This window comes from Hyla sarda, chromosome 4, assembly GCF_029499605.1.
Source record: "Hyla sarda isolate aHylSar1 chromosome 4, aHylSar1.hap1, whole genome shotgun sequence".
In the NCBI taxonomy this organism is placed as follows: Eukaryota; Metazoa; Chordata; class Amphibia; order Anura; family Hylidae; genus Hyla; species Hyla sarda.
The window spans coordinates 103,467,281-103,488,224 of record NC_079192.1 but is presented as its reverse complement, the minus strand read 5'-3'; the positions used below and the strand labels follow the sequence as shown (position 1 = coordinate 103,488,224).

General features: G+C 41.8%; 1 protein-coding gene across 10 annotated transcripts in view; it reads right to left on the bottom strand.

The window, feature by feature from the left end:
• The window catches only part of LOC130368332 (protein FAM169B-like), a 77,025-nt gene that overhangs the window by 43,802 nt on the left and 12,279 nt on the right, over positions 1 to 20,944 (bottom strand). For 3 of the 10 annotated variants that reach the window (XM_056571847.1, XM_056571850.1, XM_056571849.1), the window contains exons 2-4: positions 9,542 to 9,678; positions 5,988 to 6,087; positions 4,276 to 4,361 (exon numbers count right to left, since the gene is read on the bottom strand). In XM_056571847.1, the coding sequence (XP_056427822.1) occupies positions 4,276 to 4,361; positions 5,988 to 6,087; positions 9,542 to 9,678 (323 nt within the window). Of the gene's footprint in view, positions 1 to 4,275; positions 4,362 to 5,987; positions 6,088 to 9,541; positions 9,679 to 9,876; positions 9,955 to 10,014; positions 10,252 to 11,959; positions 12,066 to 12,633; positions 12,726 to 12,891; positions 13,241 to 15,379; positions 15,509 to 20,944 lie in introns of those variants that run through there. The other 7 variants (XM_056571853.1, XM_056571848.1, XM_056571856.1 and 4 more) reach the window with 7 other exon arrangements.

Below are 20,944 nucleotides of genomic sequence, written 5' to 3'. Positions count from 1 at the left end.
GGAACTGTTAGTGGACCTGAGGAAGGAATTAGTGAATGCCGAAATGCGTTGTTGTCAATATCAAAATCAAATGTTCATTGTCCTGTGCTGCTTGAGTCCTGTGCTGCTTGAGTCCTGTGCTGCTTGAGTCCTGTGCTGCTTGAGTCCTTCTTTCTCGTCCAAAGTCTGTGCAGTGCCTCCCAAACCGTTTTTTTCACTTTATCCACTTCTTGCTATCCTCTATCGGCCGCCAACCCTGGGTCTGATACCGGTTAGAGCGCAGCAGCCAGCACCCGCAATTGCCTCCGTCATTGCCACTGTTGCACAGCCAAGTGCAGCTATTTACAAGGTTGGTATATCAATTTGATGGAGGGTGCACACCAGTGAATATACCTTACCAGGGAGAGTGTTTTGTGTTTTTTTTTTTAATCTCTCCCCTTAAGCCCATTTATTTGCAGAAATTATACCAAATCTGCACTTATTTCCACAGCTATTTTCTTGAGAAAATAAGCGCAGATTCAGAATAATTTCTACTCCATTTACCATGGAAAAGAAAGGTGCAAGTCCCAAGTGGAAATAAGCAAGGACATTTTCCTCGTCAGTTTCTCAGTGTGAATGTACACTAAACTTCCATTTAGCTTTATAAGTGCTGCCTTCCAGTGATGTATCCTTATTCTACCCTAAATACCCGGAAATAGAAATTGATGAGTTTAAGTCTGTGGTACAGTTGTAGTTCTGCCATGACTTTGTGAAATTTGTGAAATTTAGTGGTTTCACCATGATTTCAGAAAAACTAAGGCAAAACCACGATGGAACAGCAATGTATAAAAACAGTCCTAACATTCCCGTTCTGTTCACTTGCTATCTTAATCTTCTACATAGGTAAAAAAAAAATAAAAAAATTACAGCTGTTACCAAAGTTTACCCTACCTTCAATGGTTGTTATTCATCTCCCCACAGTCTGGAAAGGCACATAAATTCATATTTATTGAATAAAGTACCTTTGCACAAAAATATACTGTAGATGTGTAAACCTCTTGGAGATTACATCTACAGTCATGGCCGTAAATGTTGGCACCCATGACATTTTTCAAGAAAATGAAGTATTTCTCACAGAAAAGGATTCCAGTAACACATGTTTTGCTATACACATGTTTATTTACTTTGTGTGTATTGGAACTAAACCAAAAAAGGGAGGAAAAAAAGCTAATTTGACATAATGTCACACCAAACTAGAAAAATGGGCTGGACAAAATTATTGACACCCTTTCAAAATCGTGGAAAAAAAAAATAGCTTGAAGCATGTGATGCTCCATTAAACTCACCTGGGGCAAGTAACAGGTGTGGCCAATACAAAATTAACACCTGAACGCAGATAAAAAGGAGAGAAGTTAACTTAGTTTTTGCATTGTGTGTCTGTGTGTGCCACACTAAGCATGGACCACAGAAAGGGGAGAAGAGAACTGTCTGAGGACTTGAGAACCAAAATTGTGGAAAAATATCAACAATCTCAAGGTTATAAGTCCATCTCCAGAGATCTAGATTTGCCTTTGTCCACAGTGCGCAACATTATCAAGAAGTTTGCAACCCATGGCACTGTAGCTAATCTCCCTGGGCCTGGACGGAAGAGAAAAATTGATGAAATGTGTCAACGCAGGATAGTCCGGATGGTGGATAAGCAGCCCCAAACAAGTTCCAGAGATATTCAAGCTGTCCTGCAGGCTCAGGGAGCATCAGTGTCAGCGCGAACTATCCGTCGACATTTAAATCAAATGAAACGCTATGGCAGGAGACTCCACTGCTGACACAGAGACATAAAAAAGCAAGACTACATTTTGCCAAAATGAACTTGAGTAAGCCAAAATCCTTCTGGGAAAATGTCTTGTGGACAGATGAGACCAAGATCTTTTTGGTAAAGCACATCATTCTACTGTTTACCGAAAACGGAATGAGGCCTACAAAGAAAAGAACACAGTACCTACAGTGAAATATGGTGGAGGTTCAATTATGTTTTGGGGTTATTTTGCTGAGTTGTCTTGCCGACATAAAGTTTTGGGCATCCACATTCTGCAATATAGACGACATTGGTTGTTTGACAGTTTATAAAGTCTCGAATCTCATATTTGCGGCCATCAGCTGGATTTATGAAATCCTTTTTCTTTGGTAGAAATTTACAAAATGTACAGGAGCCGCAGGGATATGATCCCTTTGTACTCAACTGTAACCATGATATTTCTCTTTTTTCATTATAGTGGCTTCGCACGAGATGTTCCCTGACATTGCGTCCTCTATGATATGTGACACTCGGATGAGGAGTAAGTACTTCTTTTAGGACGTTATCGGCCAATAGAATTGGCCAATATCTCTTCAGAACATTCATGACCTGTCTGTTATTTTGGTCAAAAGTACCAATGCATCTTATTAATTTTCTTTCCAGTGTTGGTGTTTTGGTCACGAGTAACTCCGATCTAGGTGTACTCTTAGCTCGGGCGAATGCCCTGTGTAATACCTTTTTCGGGTATCCCCTGGCTATAAATCTCTGATATAGTACATTAGATTCTTCTAGGAACGATTCTTCACTGGAGCAATTCTCCCTGCTCGTAGATACTGGCCAATTGGAATGCCATTTTTTAACGGTTTTGGGTGATGGCTTCCCCATTGTAGAAAACTATTAGTGGAAGTGGCCTTCCTATGAATTTTTGTAAGGATGCTGCCTCCAGGTCCAAAGGAGATCTCCAAATCTAAAAAAAATACAGTGCATGTGCTTGTATTTCTGATGTAAAGTGCATGCCTATTTCATTTTGATTAAGTGCCTGACAAAATTGTGAAAATGGGTGATGGTGCTCCCCCAAAAAAGTAAAACGTCGTCAATATAACGACCCCAAAATAAAATGTGCTGTGTAAATTCTCTATATGTGTCGGAAAATACCACAGTGTCCTCCCACCAGATTTGCTAGACTCGGTGCACATGCTGTGCCCATTGCTGTGCCTTGTTTTTGTAAATAAAAGTGCCCATCAAACATAAAATAATTATGTGTAAGTAGAAATAAGATAAGTGAGGTGACAAACTCATTGTGTCTGGTAAATTGGGTCCCTCTGGTGCAAAGAAAATGTTCAACCGCCTTGATTCCCAAATGGTGCTGTATGTTTGTGTAGAGAGCTTCCACGTTCAAACTTGCAATAAAGGTACCTGGCGGAAAGGAGATCTCCTGTAGCCTGGAGACAGCATCCCTTGTGTCCTTGATGTATGACGGTAAAGTGGTTACAAAGGGGGCAAGTATCTGGTCTACATATAGACTGATGCCCTCAGTGAGATTATCGTTACCCGAAATTATCGGACGACCAGGCATGGGAGTTTTTTGCTTATGCAATTTCGGCAAAGCATAGAATGTAGCCACTGTTGGTTTCATGTTGCACATTACCCCAAACTCATCTTCATTGATCATGAGACCTATCTCAGCTTCTGTTAAGAGGCTCTTTAGTTCCAGGACATACTTTGTAGTGGGATTTGAATCAAGTCGTGTATACGTTTCTTTTTCATTCAACAATCTCAAGGCCATATTTTTATAATCCTCTTTAGTCATGATCACAACATTGCCCCCCTTATCGGAGGGCCTCTGGCACTAGGTGCCTTAAATGTGTGCAAGGCATCATGAAATCTGAGGATTACAAATGGATTTTGGGTCGCATTGTACAGCCCAGTGTCATAAATGCTGGGTTTCCATCCGTGATCTTGGGTCTTTTAGCAGGACAATGACCACAAACATATATGTCAAAAAGCACCCAGAAATGGATGGCAACAAAGTGTTGGAGAGTTCTGAAGTGGCCAGCAATGAGTCCAGATCTAAAGCCCATTGAACACATGTGGAGAGATCTTAAAATTGCTGTTGGGAAAAGGCGCCCTTCCAATAAGAGAGACCTGGAGCAGTTTGCAAAGGAAGAGTGGTCCAACATTTCGGCTGAGAGGTGTAAGAAGCTTATTGATGTTATAGGAAGCGACTGATATCAGTTATTTTTTCCAAATGGTGTGCAACCAAATATTAAGTTAAGGGTGCCAATAATTTTGTCCAGCCCATTTTTTGAGTTTGGTGTGATTATGTCCAATTTGCTTTTTTCCTCCCTTTTTTGGCTTACTTCCAATACACACAAAGGGAATAAAGATGTGTATAGCAAAACATATGTTACTGCAATCCTTTTCTGTGAAAAATACTTAATTTTCTTGAAAAATTTCAGGGGTGCCAACATATACGGCCATGACTGTATAAGTATACCCCTTTAAATAAACATAGCACTCACCTGTTTTAAACCCTGTTGGACTGGCATGCATGATTGCAATACTTCATCTACACCCCACCACTTGCCATTCATATACACAGCTAAAACTGAAATAAATGAAAGGATTAAAAATATGACAAGGGTTTCCTTATAGAAATTAAATTACCAAGCCCCTCTACTGTTAGTAGACTAGTACTTCTGCACAATAGTCACAGGGTTAGCCTATCTTTTATTAGTACTTTTGAAAATATCCCCCTGTAAAGTGCACCCTGTGAGGACATGGTGTGATCAATCAATGTATACCATCTTACCGATGGAAGAAATAGATGTCCCACCTGGTATGTCAAAATAGGTAGCCTTTTATTACATCCAGTAAAATCGCAGAGAAACACTCAACAAGAGCTATGTCCAATGCATTTCTGAGGTCATCAGACACCCTTATTAATCCATGAATAAGAACGTCCAGTGACATCAGAAACGCATTAGCCTTAGCTCTTGTTGAATGTTTCTCTGTGATTTTACTGGACACAATAAAAGGCTACCTATTTTGACACACATTGGGCTAGCCTTCCTTTTCTTTTATACGTTGTTAACTGTTACAGTTAAGCCTTGGCTGTGCTGAGGCATGAGGAAGGAGCCATTGGTGAGCTGGATTTACCTTGTTTCTACTTTTATACTATGTAACTTGCCATATACATTTGCTGACCCAAGGCTGTTGTCACACTAAGCACTATCATGGAAAAAACACAACAAAAAAATTGTTTATCTGTGTTGTGTTTTTTTTTAATACCTAAAAAGTGCTGTGGCCAGATATTAGGAGGAAGTCAATAGGTAGATATAAAACACATTTCAAACAATGCTTTCCTAAAAACTTTAGGTATAGCATTTTTAAGGCGTTCTGTGGCATCTTTACTCCAAAGAACTCCAATGTTTACTTTCACCTTTTGTTGCATTCTTCAAGAGAATAAGGCTAGCCACATGGCGTGTGTCATGACCATCTAGCCTTAAATGCATGATATATGAGTCACATGGTCTGTAAATGTCAAAAAATGGTTAAAAAAAAACACAACCAGAAAAACACCTGTACACCTGCCACAAAAACTGCATAAAAACGCACAAAGCACTATAAAGAAAAATGGCAGTTTAAGAAGCTTTTTTTTTTTTAAGCCAAAAAAGTAAAAACATCAGACAAAAATGTATGTGATGGAGGCCTTCGGCTGAGTTCACATGCTGTGGTCTTTGTACGTCTCTAAAGGTCAGAGATAAGAACTGCATTAAAAAACCACACGTTTAATGTGAATCACTATGGTTTTACAATGCACTTTTTAAAAGGTGACTATCAATTGAGCCCTAAGGAAGGATCCCGTCAACACTGCATTGCCAGTGTATTGTAATGCAAGAACTGTATACAGGACTTCTGTCACTCTGTATACTGCTTGCGGCGGAGAACTGAGTTACCGTAGTTTAGAGATGGGATCCTTCTGCAGGACTCATATCATAGTTACCCTTTAACAAGGGGGTTTTAACAGGTAAAACATTAAAAAAATGTGATTCACCTATTAAACCATAGTGTTAAAAACCACATGGTTAAAGCACTGTGATTTGCGGTAAAAGATGATGTGGTTTTATCTCTGACTGGAAGAATGTGAATAAATATGGCACAAAAACCACTGCGAGTAACCTCAGACTTATCCGCAGTTATCTACACTTTATTGCCAAAAACTATTTCACACCTGAGTCTCTTTTCTTTGGATTTACTAAGAGCAGCATTTTCTGAGAGTCCTCATCACGGTACAAAGGTGCATGAAGAACAGATTTTCCATCTATCTTTATCTGCAAAGGAACATTGTTTAAATGAGGCCATTAAAGTTCCAAATGTGACAATGTTGTAAGAGAATTTCAACCAGATGCTCGGTTTTTAGTGGAATTTTCACAGACCTTTCACCAGTAAAAGTTTTACTTACATGGTATCCTTGTTGACTAATATGTTCTGAGGGTATCAATTCACATTCTTACTTTATCTTTTAAAAATGTTGACTTGGTTTCTCCTCTGCTGCCTTTTGTTTTCACATATAGTGCATACTTTCCATATAATCTCCTGAACAATCTTCTAAATGGACTTATGATATGATCAAAGGTAAGAATTACTCTGGTCATAAATTAGAATTTTGCTCAGGAAGTGATATAGAGAACAGTAGCATAGAAACTAAGAAATATTTTGAATACTGACCTATGAAAAAATATTTTTGACCAAAATAAAAATAAAACGAAACATAAATAAAATGCTTTCAAAGGTGTCCATAACCTTGAACAGCGAACAGTGCCCAGGAATGTTAAAACTTGTAAGTGACAGCTAGTCACCCACTCTTCAAATATGTCATTCCACTGAAGATACACAATGGCCCTCATTTACTAAGAGTGTCGGGTTTATCTCTGAGTGTTTCTTCCTTTACTCCCTGTATTTTTCTCCCTGATTTACTAATGTGTCACACGGGTTAGAAATTGTGTCGCATGGTAAATTTTATATATGCCCCCGACACAGCGCAATCATATGCCCCCAGCAACACATGTATATACAGTATATATGCCCCCCGCACAGCGCAAACATATGCCCCTGGCACATCTATATACATATGCCTCAAGCGCTATCAAGGACAAGCATTTTATTAGCAGAGCATCACTCTGGGAAGCCGCTGCACGATGCTCTGCTAATGCTCCGCTTGTCAATCATAGCAAATCAGAGGCATATGTGTATAGAAGTGAAGTGGGGAGCAGACATATAGCCGCATCTGGTCCCCACTCCGCTTCTATACACAATCCTCAGCAAACACCTCAGCTGCCCCATCGCCTCCCCCATCCCCGGTGTTATAATTACCTGTTTCCGAGGTTTTCGCTTATTCTGGCTCCGGAGCTGTGGCTGTGCGCTGCGATGCACAATGACGGGTGACGTCACCAAACGCGACGTCACCGTAAGTGCGCACAGTGACAGCGCCGGAGCCAGAAGAAGCGCGGGCCACGGGAACAGGTAATTATAACACCGGGGATGGGGGAGGCGATGGGGCAGCTGAGGTGTTTGCTGAGGATTGTGTATAGAAGCGAAGTGGGGACCAGATATGGCTATATGTCTGCTCCCCACTTCATTTCTATACACATATGCCTCTGATTCGCTATGATTGACAAGCGGAGCATTAGCAGAGCATCGTGCAGCGGCTTCCCAGAGTGATGCTCTGCTAATAAAATGCTTGTCCTTGATAGCGCTTGAGGCATATGTATATAGCTGTGCCGGGGGCAGATGTTTGCGCTGTGCGGGGGGCATATATACTGTATATACATGCGCTGCTGGGGGCATATGTTTGCGGTGTGCGGGGGGCATATATACTGTATATACATGCGCTGCTGGGGGCATATGTTTGCGCTGTGCGGGGGGCATATATACTGTATATACATGCACTGCTGGGATCATATGTTTGTGCTGTGCGGGGGGCATATATACTGTATATACATGCGCTGCTGGGGGCATATGATTGCGCTGTGCCGGGGGCATATATACTGTATATACATGCGCTGTTGGGGGCATATGTTTGCGCTGTGCGGTGGGCAAATATATATATCTCTTAACATAAAAAACGACTTTGTACGAACGTGAACATGTTTTTTACAACAGCTAGCAGCTGTCGGGAAAAAAAAAAAGGACAAAACCCGAGTAATGTGGTCGGAAAAATTGGTAAATCTGTGTGAAAGTAAGGTTTTGGTCGGGAAACGCCCCTTTTTCGGCTTTTCAGCAAGCCGAGTCGGGTGGTTTGGGAATTAGTGTCGCGCCATGGCGCAGACAATGTGCGACAACATAAACCCGACAAATGCTGTCAGTTTGGTGATAGTAAATGAGGGACAATATGTATTTAAAGAAGATATCTTATGGCCAAAAACATATCCCCTGGAGCAGTGCGGATACGGGATAAGTTTTCCGGCATGAGACTTCTCCTCTAAGGATGAGTTCACATATGTCCGTCTCTAGCCTAAACTCGCCGCAACCGATGCCACAACTGATGATAAAAGTGCATCAGTTGGCATCAGTTGTTTAGGATCCGGCATTCATTATTCTGCATGCTGGACAGGGGAACGCAACAAGATGCGTTCCCCTGTCCGGCACCCATGTGTCACGTTTCACTGTCCAACTCAAGATGCCGGGTAAAGGTGAACTGTCCCATTCAAATGAACGGGATCAGTTCTAAAATCAGTTTCCTTTCAGTGCTTTTTCTACAGTGCTGGAGGAAAACATCACCAGACATATATGAAGGGTGCCTAACTTGTTATACGAGAACACACTGTTTGGCACTATTTAAAAGAGAACTCTCTGGATAAAATAAGTCTCTGTGTGTGAGTATATATGCCAATGTGTGTCCTTTAAGATTTGGACAGAGACTTTTGTTTCCAGTGTGTATAATCCCCATAAATGGGAATGCCTTTTATTGGTTACTATTTTCATTTGTTGCTCTCTTGGTTACAAATAACAGAAGAGAGAATAAGCAATCTTTTTATTTTATACATGCACAGAATAGTAATGGTGTGCTAAATTCACAACGACAAACCACAGGAGGGCTATGTAGAGACCTCCACATACTGCTTACTGTAGTAGCAGGGATGAGGCGATCCAAGCTAAATTAGAGCCCCATGTAAGCAAGCTGCACATGTATGTAGACAGATCTTTAATCATTGCAGGGTGTGTAGAAATCACACAATGTTACAAATCTGAAATAGAAAAATTTTCTTTTCCTAAAGACATCTATGGAATGATGACTCCTACTTGGTCTTACAGCTGAAGCCAGTGGAGGGCGCTCAAATGAAATACAAGTATGGCCTCAACCTTACTGGAAAAGCATGCAAAACAGCTGAGGATTCATAAGAATTTCTGCTCAGTTTAGGAAGAGCCTTTTGGATGAAGGAGATGAATATAGTTGAGGCATTGAAAATATGTGAGGGACGTGGGGGGACTCTAAAACAGGAAAGGGAAGAAAAAAATAGGTTCAAACGGGGTCTCTGCCTGTCGATGTTGAGAGCTAGACAGTTTGGGTGGGCCTTTTTACTGGCAAACATGTTATTTTAAGGTTGCACAACTGGAAATTAGGTACACAGATCAGTAAGAGAAACAACATAGAAATGCAGGCAAGGAAATTCAGGCTGAAAGCCACAGTTACGTCTGAAAAGAAACTATGAAAATCATTGGTTGGCAATATAGATCTACATACTGGTTATATTCAATTGAGACGTCAAATAACAACACACATACCTTCTCTCCATCCGGACAGGAGAAGAATTCAGCAGGGGGTCCACAATGCTCTCTTAAATACAGGTAGTGCTGGGCTGAATTCTCCAAGACACCTCGCAAATCTGACCATGTTATATCTTCAACAGGGGAGCCGGGTTCTATAAAATGACATCCTGTGTTAGGTGCGGAACATGCATCAGTCTCAGTAACCTCTTGAGAACATGAGGTTTTCATAGAAAAGCAGTAATTCTGTGATGTAAACAGTAAAGTAGCCTTCAGGTTAAATAGCAATTGCCTAGCATAATACTATTGTAGTTATTTCTTTTATTTCATCAGTAGACACTAGAGTCCATTACCAGAAGGCAGACTGCAGTCTGGGAAAGGACATCAGCGGAAGTTCCCTGCAGTACTTGCTTTATGCTCTTTCCATGTTAGATTAGGGGAATATTATTTAAGCAATTCTTCTATAATCTGTAGATGAAGGTATAGTATACCTATTTTTAAAGCTGATTATTACTTTAAGAAATAATTAAACCCATGGCTCAGCCCATGTGGATCGCCAGTAGAGGAAAGGTGGTAGGCTGGGCCTTGCAGTGCCACAGCCAGTCACAGGCTTGTGGAGTTCCCTCATTCCTGCAGGAGAAGGTCTGTAATAGTTTTGGGAATAGTACTGTAGGCATGGTATAGAATATATATAGTTGCACGCACTGGTTAACTTTAAATAAATGCAATCTCTCTATTTTACTTAACCCAAAGGAACAACAGATAATTCACAGTTAATGAACAACATTTGTTCTAGTTCTACAAAGAATATGTAGACAGAGCACACTGACTTCAGGCTGACCTTCTCCTGCTCAGACTCTAAGTAAAGGCCTTTTTTAGATGGGCCGATGCTGCTCTGATAATCAACACCGATCTCTGTGCTTGTTTACGGAGCCCTCACAAGACTCAATCAATTGCTGGATCGTTGGATGTGGCCCTTTAAATTCATCACTGTCGGCTGCACATCAACTGTTTACAATATGTGGCAGATAATGATAATTTAAAGGGCTTCTCCGGTGCTTAGACATCTTAACCCCTATCCAAAGCATAAGCTGGGGAGCCCTGTGATCTTGCACGCGGCACCCCATTTGTAATCAGTACCCGGAGCGTGTTCGCTCCGGGTCTGATTACCGAAGACCACAGGGCCGGCGGCGTGTGACATCACGCCTCCGCCCCCGTGTGACGTCACGCTCTGCCCCTCAATGCAAGCCTATGGGAGAGGGAGTGACAGCTAACGGGGTGTTGCATGCAATATGGGGTACAAACGGGGTGCTGCATGCAATATTGCCGGGGGTCCCCAGCGGCGGGACTCCCGCGATCAGGCATCTTATCCCCTATCCTTTGGATAGGGGATAAGATGTCTAAGCACCAGAGAACCCCTTTAAATAGCTACACAAAAGATTCAAGTAGCAGACAACTCATATGATGCCGATAGCCGTTTTACACAAGCTGATTGGGCCACTTGCCCAGTAAACAACCTATGCAAAAGGGCTTTAAGTTTTAGTAGACACAGTCCTGTGTGCAGGAGGAATCTATGGAGAAAGCAGAGGAGTATGGCTAGCTTAAAAATTTGCTACAATGTAGCATACTAAATAAAACATTGGCCAAAATACCCAGTCCTTATTGGTGACCAATACATCAGTACAGTGGTCCCTCAACATACAATGGTAATCCGTTCCAAATGGACCATCATTTGTTGAAACCATCTTATGTTGAGGGTTCCGTGCAATGTAAAGTATGGGACAGTGGTCTACAACCTGCGGACCTCCAGATGTTGCAAAACTACAACACGTTGGCTGTCCGGGCATGCTGGGAGTTGCAGTTTTGCAACATCTGGAGGTCCGCAGGTTGTAGACCACTGGTATTGGAGGTGTCCCCGCCGCTCCGGACCGTCAACGCTCGTCACCGCTGCCCTGGATGTAGCCCTGCATCGCTGTCGCCGCGTCCCCAGGGTGTCCCCGACGCTCCGGCAAGGCCTCTGCTTCCCCGGCATCCTCGCTCTCCGTCGCCGCCATCACGTGGCTATGCACGCCGCTCCTATTGGATGACGGGACGGCGTGTGCAGCGACAGGACGATGGAGAGCGCCGACGATGCAGATAATCCCGTAGAGGACGCGCCGGTGCCCCGAGGACAGGTAAGTGATCGTCAGCGTAAATGGCTATCCGGTGGCAGATGAAGCAGTCTGCGCTGCCGGATAGCCGTTTATGGGATGGCCCCGACATACAAAAGCATTGTATGTTGATGCTGCCTTCAACATGCGATGGCCTCTGAGAGGCCATCATATGTTGAAATGATTGTATGTCGGGGCCGTCATAGGTCGGGGGGTAACTGTATAGATATAAAACGTTATCAGCCTAGAGTTCAAGCTGCTTAGCTCACATAAGCTGTGTACACACTTTGTGGTTGTATTATAGTTATTGATACAATTGCTAAGAAACTGTGGGATAAACACTGTCAGAGGGGGAGATTTATCAAAATCTGTCCAGAGGAAAAGTTGCCAAGTTGCCCATAGCAACCAGTCAGATCGCTTCTTTCATTTTTAACAAGGCCTCTGCAAAATGAAAGAAGCGATCTGATTGGTTGCTATGGGCAACTGGGTAACTTTTCCTTTGCACAGGTTTTGATAAATCTCCCCCCTGAGAGGGAGGTTTTTTAAAGACATTCTTGCTACAAGTGTTGTGAAAATCAAGAAAAAGCAAAGTAGAATGTTACTGGATTGTCTGGACTGGAAACAATGGTAGCAAACCCTAAGCTTTGACAAAGTATTAGGTTCGATTCAAGCTTCTGAACATTTCCACTCACAGACAACAAGCAAAGATCTTGCAAACAGTGATTAAGTGCCGAACAAAGTATATTGGCAAGTTGTTACAATTTTTATTATAACATTACAAAATGTTGGAAACCCTATTAATGTCTCTGCAAGGTATTAATTTTGGGCCAGCACTCTTTTTACTTTCTAATATACACTGAAGTACACATAACACAGGGGAAACCGTATAGATTGAAGTATGTCAAGGGTTAAAAGTAAGATAATCCGTAAATGAATGTGAATATAAACCAATGTCCTTACAGTAACTGCACAGGCAATACTGTGTGACCACAAGAAGGGTATATTTAGCAGCAGTGCCCTGTGCAGAGGGAATTCTGGGCATTACTGAGTCCATCTTAAACAGACAAGAACTGGTAAACAACCCCCTCCCTCTCTCCATCCCTAGGAGTGAAGACTGAAGGGGCTTGCTTGGATATCAGCTTCCTTCCATTTGTTTCTACGGAATTCAGCTCCCCCGTAAGGAATGCATTTATATAAGGGAATGGAAAATAAGTGAACCTGGTGTTAGACGTGTTAGAAAAGACATGGGAAACAGAGTGAGCACGTCCTCTAGCACTATGTTCTCCGTCATGGGGTAATGTACAATGCATTGTGAGGTGGTGGAGGATAACACATCCCAGACATCGCTGCTCACATTCTGGGATAAACAGGAAACAAAACCGTTAAATAGAAGAAAAAGTTAGGAATTCTTAAAAAGCTGCATGCTGCATCTGGAGTACTAGTCTGTCCTGTGTGTATGACACTGTTTGCGAACAAAGCTGTCGTAATTGAAAACGTATGCTTCAATATCCCAGCAGCCTAGCCATGCCCCTTGATATATGATCAAATAAAAGCCGCAATGAGTTACATGCCGAATTTCCACTCACAATTATATCAGTTTTCTGTCACATGAAGACATAATATAAGCCCCATGTGTATCACTAAGTGACTAGTGAGGTCCTGTACACGCACATACATTGTGCAATTGAACTGCAAGGGGCCACATATGCAACCTAAATAACTGCTCCTATATTAACCGATAATACTCCAAGGCATTTGTTTTACATACAAGGCTATCTTCACACTATGTTAGCAGTGTCTGTTTATCATATGCATCAGGAAAGTTCCAGGCGTACAGTATACAAATCTGCAGTCCCCCCTTACCAGAACTGAAAAGGAGTGTCATTTTGGCATTTGTCCAGATGGTATATTTTGGGGTTTACAATTATTTGCTTAAAGCGACAGGGCATAATACTACAAAACAAAGACAGCGACACAGAAAAAATATGGTAACATGTTTTCTTTTTAAAGGGGCCTCCACTGAAAAACCTTTTTTTTTATCGACTGGTGCCAGAAAGCTAAACAGATTTGTAAATTACTTCTATTAAAAAATCTTTATCATTTCAGTACTGATCAGCTGCTGTATAATCCACAGGAAGTTCTTTTCTTTTTGAATTTCCTTTCTGTCTTACCACAGTGCTCTCTGGTGACACCTCTGTCCATGTCAGAAACTGTCCAGAGCAGGATAGGTTTGCTATCGGGATTTGCTCCTACTCTGGACAGTTTCTAAAATGGAGTTGCCAGCAGAGAGCACTGGGGCCAGACAGAAAAGAAATTAAAAAAGAAAAGAACTTCCTCTGTAGTATACAGCAGCTGATAAGTACTGGAAGGATTAAGATTTTTTAATAGAAGTAATCTCAAAATCTGTTTAACATTCTTGCACCAGTTAATTAAAAAACAAAAAAATGTTTTCCAGTGGAGTACCCCTTTAACATGGGAGCCCATGTATAATGGCATTAGTGGTATGCAATAAATAAAATTAATCTGACTCTCTATTACTTAAAGGGGTTCTCCGGTGCTTACACATCTTTTCCCCTATCCAAAGGATAGGGGATAAGATGCCTGATCGCGGGAGTCCCGCCGCTGGGGGCCCCCGGGATCATGCACGCGGCACCCCATTTGTAATCAGTCCCCGGAGCGTGTTCGCTCCGGGACTGATTACAGGCGACCACCGGGCCGGCGGCGTGTGACGTCACACTTCCACCCCCGTGTGACGTCACCCTCCGCCCCTCAATGCAAGCCTACGGGAGGGGGCGTGATAGGGGAAAAGATGTGTAAGCACCGGAGAACCCCTTTAAGGGTGATTTTGTTTTGTACATAAGGAGCTTCCAAATCTGATGGTTGAGTAGGATCTGATCAGTGGAATCCTTCAGAGATAGGCTGGATTCATACACAGTATTTTGGGCCTCATTTTGGTTTTAGTATAACCAGAAGTGGGTCCAAAACACAGAAAAAGATGCAAATCTTTTCATTATAGTATTACTTTCTCTCTTGTTCCACTTCTAATTTTGGTAAAACTACTGGCCAAAATGAGGCCCAAAATACTGTGTGTGAACCAAGCAGTATACATTCAGTGATCCACCCGACCTATATCATGGAAGGACACTACAAGACACAATGTCAAAACACAGATAAATGTCTAGCTCCATAAAATGTAGAGCTTTATTGATCATCCCCTGTCTGTAATCTTGTTCTCGTGTGACTTGTAATCCAACAGGTGTTTCTAAATTTACAGTTGTGCGGGACCTTTCTTTTTTTACTGTGTGAAAATAGTCTACAACACAAACAACAAAAATTACAACTCCTCTTGACATAGAGCAGAGCAGGAGAAAATCCCCATAGCAAGCATATGCTTCTCTGGACGGTTCCTAAAATGGACAGCAGAGAGCACTGTGGTCGTGACATAAGAGAAATCCAAAAAGAAAAACATTTCCTCTGTAGTATACAGTCCCTTAAAAAGTACTGGAAGGATTAAGATTTTAAATAGAAGTAATTTACAAATCTGTTTAACTTTCTGGCACTAGTTGATTAGAAAAAAAAAGTTTTCCACGGGAGTACCCCTTTAAAGAAAAATGGTCATCCTGTTCACCCACATTAAAAGGTATACACTAGGTTATAGTGCGGATGAACAGGAGACTGATGAGAGGTCCCTGATTACAATACGGACCTTCATTCCGAAGATATGTCCCATTAAAGATCTGCTTCTATCTTCTCTGAACTGTGTGCTGGAGGCAGGCCCGCTGGGTCAATTTGAATATTCATTATCTGTGACTCCACGTCCTAGTGACGTGGAGTTGCTGGTCACATGACCACATGTGCCGAGTGAGTGCTCACATGACCATGATATCAAATTGACCAGGCAGGCCTGCCTCCAGCTCACAATTTAAAAAAGATAAAAGCAGATCTTCGGTGGGACAGATCCGGAACAAAGGCATGTATTTAAGTCAGTGACCCCTTATTGGTCTCCTGTTCCCCCACACTATAACCCTGTGTATTGGGTTTAGTGTAGGTGAACAGGATGACCTTTTTCCTTTAAGGAACTGTCTCATGCTGATGTCACTATTTTCAATTGAAGCCGCCCAGACCATCAACTGATTCCATGTGTTCGGTTTTAGAAACCTCCAGTCGTTGCAGTGACTAGTTCTCAAAAGCTGTCCACCCTGATGACTAGTTATGGGGCATTAGCATACAGAGCAGGACAGTTTTAAAGTTCATTTTCTGAATTTTCCGGGATCGGGTTGAGCTCTCCAGGACACAATCAGGCGCAGTATTATAGAAGGTATTATGGCTTCTTGTTGCTTTAATAATGTTTTTTCTTATGACAGGTTCCCTTTTATAGTGAAAACTTTTTTCATAGGAAGTAACACTTCTGGCTTCCAAAATTTAATGGTATTTGTCATCAGACAGAGCTTTATATTTTCTGACCTCTATAAAATGCCCTGGAAAATAATTGACATACTAAGCTGATGAGGTAGAGTAAGTGGAAAAGCCATCATGTGGGCAGAGAGAAGGCTGAAAATGCTCACATGACTACGTATGCATAATATGCAGGTGATCTGTACTGCCCTTCCAAACATCCAAAGATCCAACTGGCTTCAAGGGAATTCAAGCATGCTCATTGAGCATCAAACAAGGCACCACAATGACCAAACTGAAAAAAATATATAACAAATATTACATATTAGGGGGAAAAATGCTTACATTAGACTATAGACTGACAAGCCATAACATTTACAACAGATTAAACTGATCAGCCATATTGCATTCACTAGACTGTGGACTGAATGATTGCAGAGTTTACGCCAGATTTATGACTACAGAGCTTACACCAGACTGTGGACTAAAGAGCTTACACCAGACTGTGGACTAAAGAGCTTACACTAGACTGTGGACTAAAGAGCTTACACCAGACTGTGGACTGAATGACTACAGAGCTTACACTAGACTGTGGACTGAATGACTACAAAGCTTACACCAGACTGTGGACTAAAGAGCTTACACTAGACTGTGGATTGAAGAGTTTACACCAGACTGTGGACTAAAGAGCTTACAATAGACTGTGGACTGAAGAGCTTACACTAGACTGTGGACTAAAGAGCTTACACTAGACTGTGGACTAAAGAGCTTACACTAGACTGTGGACTAAAGAGCTTACACTAGACTGTGGACTGAATAACTACAGAGCTTACACTAGACTGTGGACTAAAGAGCTTACACTAGACTGTGGATTGAAGAGTTTACACCAGACTGTGGACTAAAGAGCTTACAATAGACTGTGGACTGAAGAGCTTACACTAGACTGTGGACTAAAGAGCTTACACTAGACTGTGGACTGAAGAGCTTACAATAGACTGTAGAGCTTACACTAGACTGTGGACTAAAGAGCTTACACTAGACTGTGGACTAAAGAGCTTACACTAGACTGTGGACTAAAGAGCTTACACTAGACTAAGGACTGAATAACTACAGAGCTTACACTAGACTGTGGACTAAAGAGCTTACACTAGACTGTGGACTGAAGAGCTTACACTAGACTGTGGACTAAAGAGCTTACAGTAGACTGTGGACTAAAGAGTTTACACTAGACTGTGGACTGAAGAGCTTACACTAGACTGTGGACTAAAGAGCTTACAGTAGACTGTGGACTAAAGAGTTTACACTAGACTGTGGACTAAAGAGCTCACACTAGAGTGTGGACTAAAAAGCTTACACTAGACTGTGGACTGAAGAGCTTACACTAGACTGTGGACTAAAGAGCTTACACTAGACTGTGGACTGAAGAGCTTACACTAGACTGTGGACTAAAGAGCTTACACTAGACTGTGGACTGAAGAGCTCACACTAGAGTGTGGACTAAAAAGCTTACACTAGACTGTGGACTGAAGAGCTTACACTAGACTGTGGACTAAAGAGCTTACACTAGACTGTGGACTGAAGAGCTTACACTAGACTGTGGACTAAAGAGCTTACAGTAGACTGTGGACTAAAGAGTTTACACTAGACTGTGGACTAAAGAGCTCACACTAGAGTGTGGACTAAAAAGCTTACACTAGACTAGACTGTGGACTAAAGAGCTTACACTAGACTAGACTGTGGACTAAAGAGCTTACACTAAACTGTGGACTGAATGACTACAGAGCTTACAGTACACTGTGGACTAAAGAGCTTACACTAGACTGTGGACTTAAGAGCTTACACTAGACTGTGCACTAAAGAGCTTACACTAGTCTGTGGACTAAAGAGCTTACACTAGACTGTGGACTAAAGAGTTTACACTAGACTGTGGACTAAAGAGCTTACACTAGACTGTGGACTGAAGAGCTTACACTAGACTGTGGACTGAAGAGCTTACACTAGACTATGGACTAAAGAGCTTATACTAGACTATGGACAAAAGAGCTTACACTAGACTAGACTGTGGACTAAAGAGCTTACACTAGACTGTGGACTGAATGACTACAGAGCTTACAGTAGACTGTGGACTAAAGAGCTTACACTAGTCTGTGGACTAAAGAGCTTACACTAGACTGTGGACTAAAGAGTTTACACTAGACTGTGGACTAAAGAGCTTACACTAACTAGACTGTGGTCTGAATGACTACAGAACTTCCACTAGACTGTGGACTAAAGAGCTTACACTAGACTGTGGACTGAATGACTACAGAGGTTACACTAGACTGTGGATTGAATAGCTTACACTAGACTGTGGACTAAATGACTGCAGAGTTTACACTAGACTGTGGACTGAATGACTACAGAGCTTACACTAGACTGTGGATTGAATAGCTTACACTAGACTGTGGACTAAATGACTGCAGAGTTTACACTAGACTGTGGAAAGAAGGACTGCAGAGCTTACACTTCAATGTGGAATGAAAAGCTTAGACTAGAGCTTTGTACTTATTATGGTGCAAAAAGCTCATTCTCCACAAGTCTTTTGCTTAGTTTTGGTTCTACTTACTGGTTACTGGTACAAGGGCAGATTAGACACGTATTCCTGCCATAATGCAGGTCAGCGACAATGATGTTAGGGGGATGCAGCACAGGTGCAAAATACTAATGAACAACTATTATTATGTTACTGGTACCCTGTGCATGCCTACTAATAAGCAGCTCCCCCCCCCCCCTCATGAATCGTAGACGTGTAAGTGGTTGTTCATGGGTATTTTGCACCTGTGCGACCTCCCCCATATAGCATTGTGGCTGACCTGCATCATGGTGGGAATATGTGTCTAACCTGCCCTTGTACCAGTAACCAGTAAGAATGGCCTCTTTTCTGTAATTTTTTGAGTAATTTTGTCCCATTTTCTGTGATTAGGTTTGCTTCTACAACATCTGCAGCCACCCAGGACCCCCCAAACCCCCCCATCCACAATGTAAGCTGGTATGTCATTTTCCTGCTGTCTCTAACACTAAGGGTCCATTCACACTATAAAAATTCCACACAGAATTGGATTCTGACAGAAGATTGAACAGAAAAGTGCCATTTGTAAATGGAATGGCAGATTGCTGTGGATATAAGTGCCAATTCTGGACCATTTTAAATGGTGTCAATCCACTCGGTAAGCAGTTTCCTCTTATCTCTCCCTGTGTCACAGTCATCAGAGTCCCCTCATCTCCCCGTTTCACAGTGATTAGTGTTCCCTAATCTCTCCATGTGTAACAGTCATCAGTGTCCCCCTATCTCTCTCTGTGTCACAGTCATCAGTGTCCCCACATTTATCTCTGTGTTTCACAGTCATTAGTTTTCCCTAATCTCTTCCTATGTCACAGTAATCAGTGTCCCCCTCCTCTCCCTGTGTCACAGTCATTACTGTCCCCTCATCTCTCTCTCTGTGTCACAGTCCTTAGTTTTCCCTAATCTCTTCCTCTGTCACAGTCATTAGTGTCCCTTTATCTTTTTAAAGGGGTTTCCTGGGGGAAATCTGTTTTATCATTTTGATATGATAGATGGCACATTTCTCAAAAAGACATTGAAGTTTAATAAATGTAAAGATATGCACTGATTTATCAATCTGTCTGAGACAGAAACTGGAGTGATTTTCCCAAGCAACAAATCACAGCTCATGTTTTATATCTTATGGGGCTCTGGTAAAATGAAAGCTTAGCCGTGATTGGTTGCTTGGGAAAATCACTCCAGTCTCTGTCTCAGATTGATAAATCAGGGCCAAAATGTACAATTATGTGCTAAATAATAAGACACTGAGTAAAACTACTACCGAAAAGGACTTAGGCATACTGGTGGACAGTAAAGTCCACTTTAGTGATCAGCACCAGGCAGCGGCTGCCAAGGCTAACAAAGTCATGGGATGTCAGGAGAGACATAGAGGCTCAGTACAGGAACATAGTTTTGCCTCTATATAAATCATTAGTCAGACCACACACAGGAGTATTGTGTCCAATTATGGCCACCTGTCTATAAGAAGGACATGGCTGAACTGGAGAGGGTGCCAAGGGCGACAAAGATTAATAATGTTATGGGAGGATTACAGGACCAAAACAGGTTATTAAGCTTGGGGTTATTTAGTTTAGAGAAAAGACGTATTAGGGGCGATCTGATCATAATATACAAATATATGAACAGACAGTATTGAAATCTTTCTAGTGATCTTTTTATACCCAGGCCAATAACCATGACAAGGGGGCATCCTCTACATCTAGTGGAAAAAAGTTTTTAACATCATCACAGACGGGGATTCTTTACTGTAAGAGCAGTGATACTATGGAACTCTCTGCCGCATGATGTTGTGATGTCTGACTCAATAAACAAGTTCAAGGGGACCTGGATGTTTTGATAGAAAAATATAATATTACAGGTTATGGATACTAGATTTATAGGGATATAACTTTGATCCAGGAATTTATTCTCATCGCATTTTTGAGGGTCGGGAAGGAATTTTTCCTCTGTCGTGGAGCAATTGGCATCAGCCTCGTGGGGCTTTTTGCCTTCCTCTGGATCAACACAGTAGGGTTCTAGGTTGGACTTGATTGACTATTCTTTTTTCAACCTTACAAACTATGCTACTTCGAGTTCCAACCAAAGTGAGGGCTCATGCACACAGTCATATCAGAGATCTGTGCATGAGCCATATGGTTAGATATTGTCATTAGCAATTATTAAATGATCCTGCTAGGAGCTGTAATATACTAGTGTAAATGGAGCCTTATCATTCAGCATAGACCAGTTATTACAAATGTTTTTATTTTACCAACTTTATCACAGGAAACCACT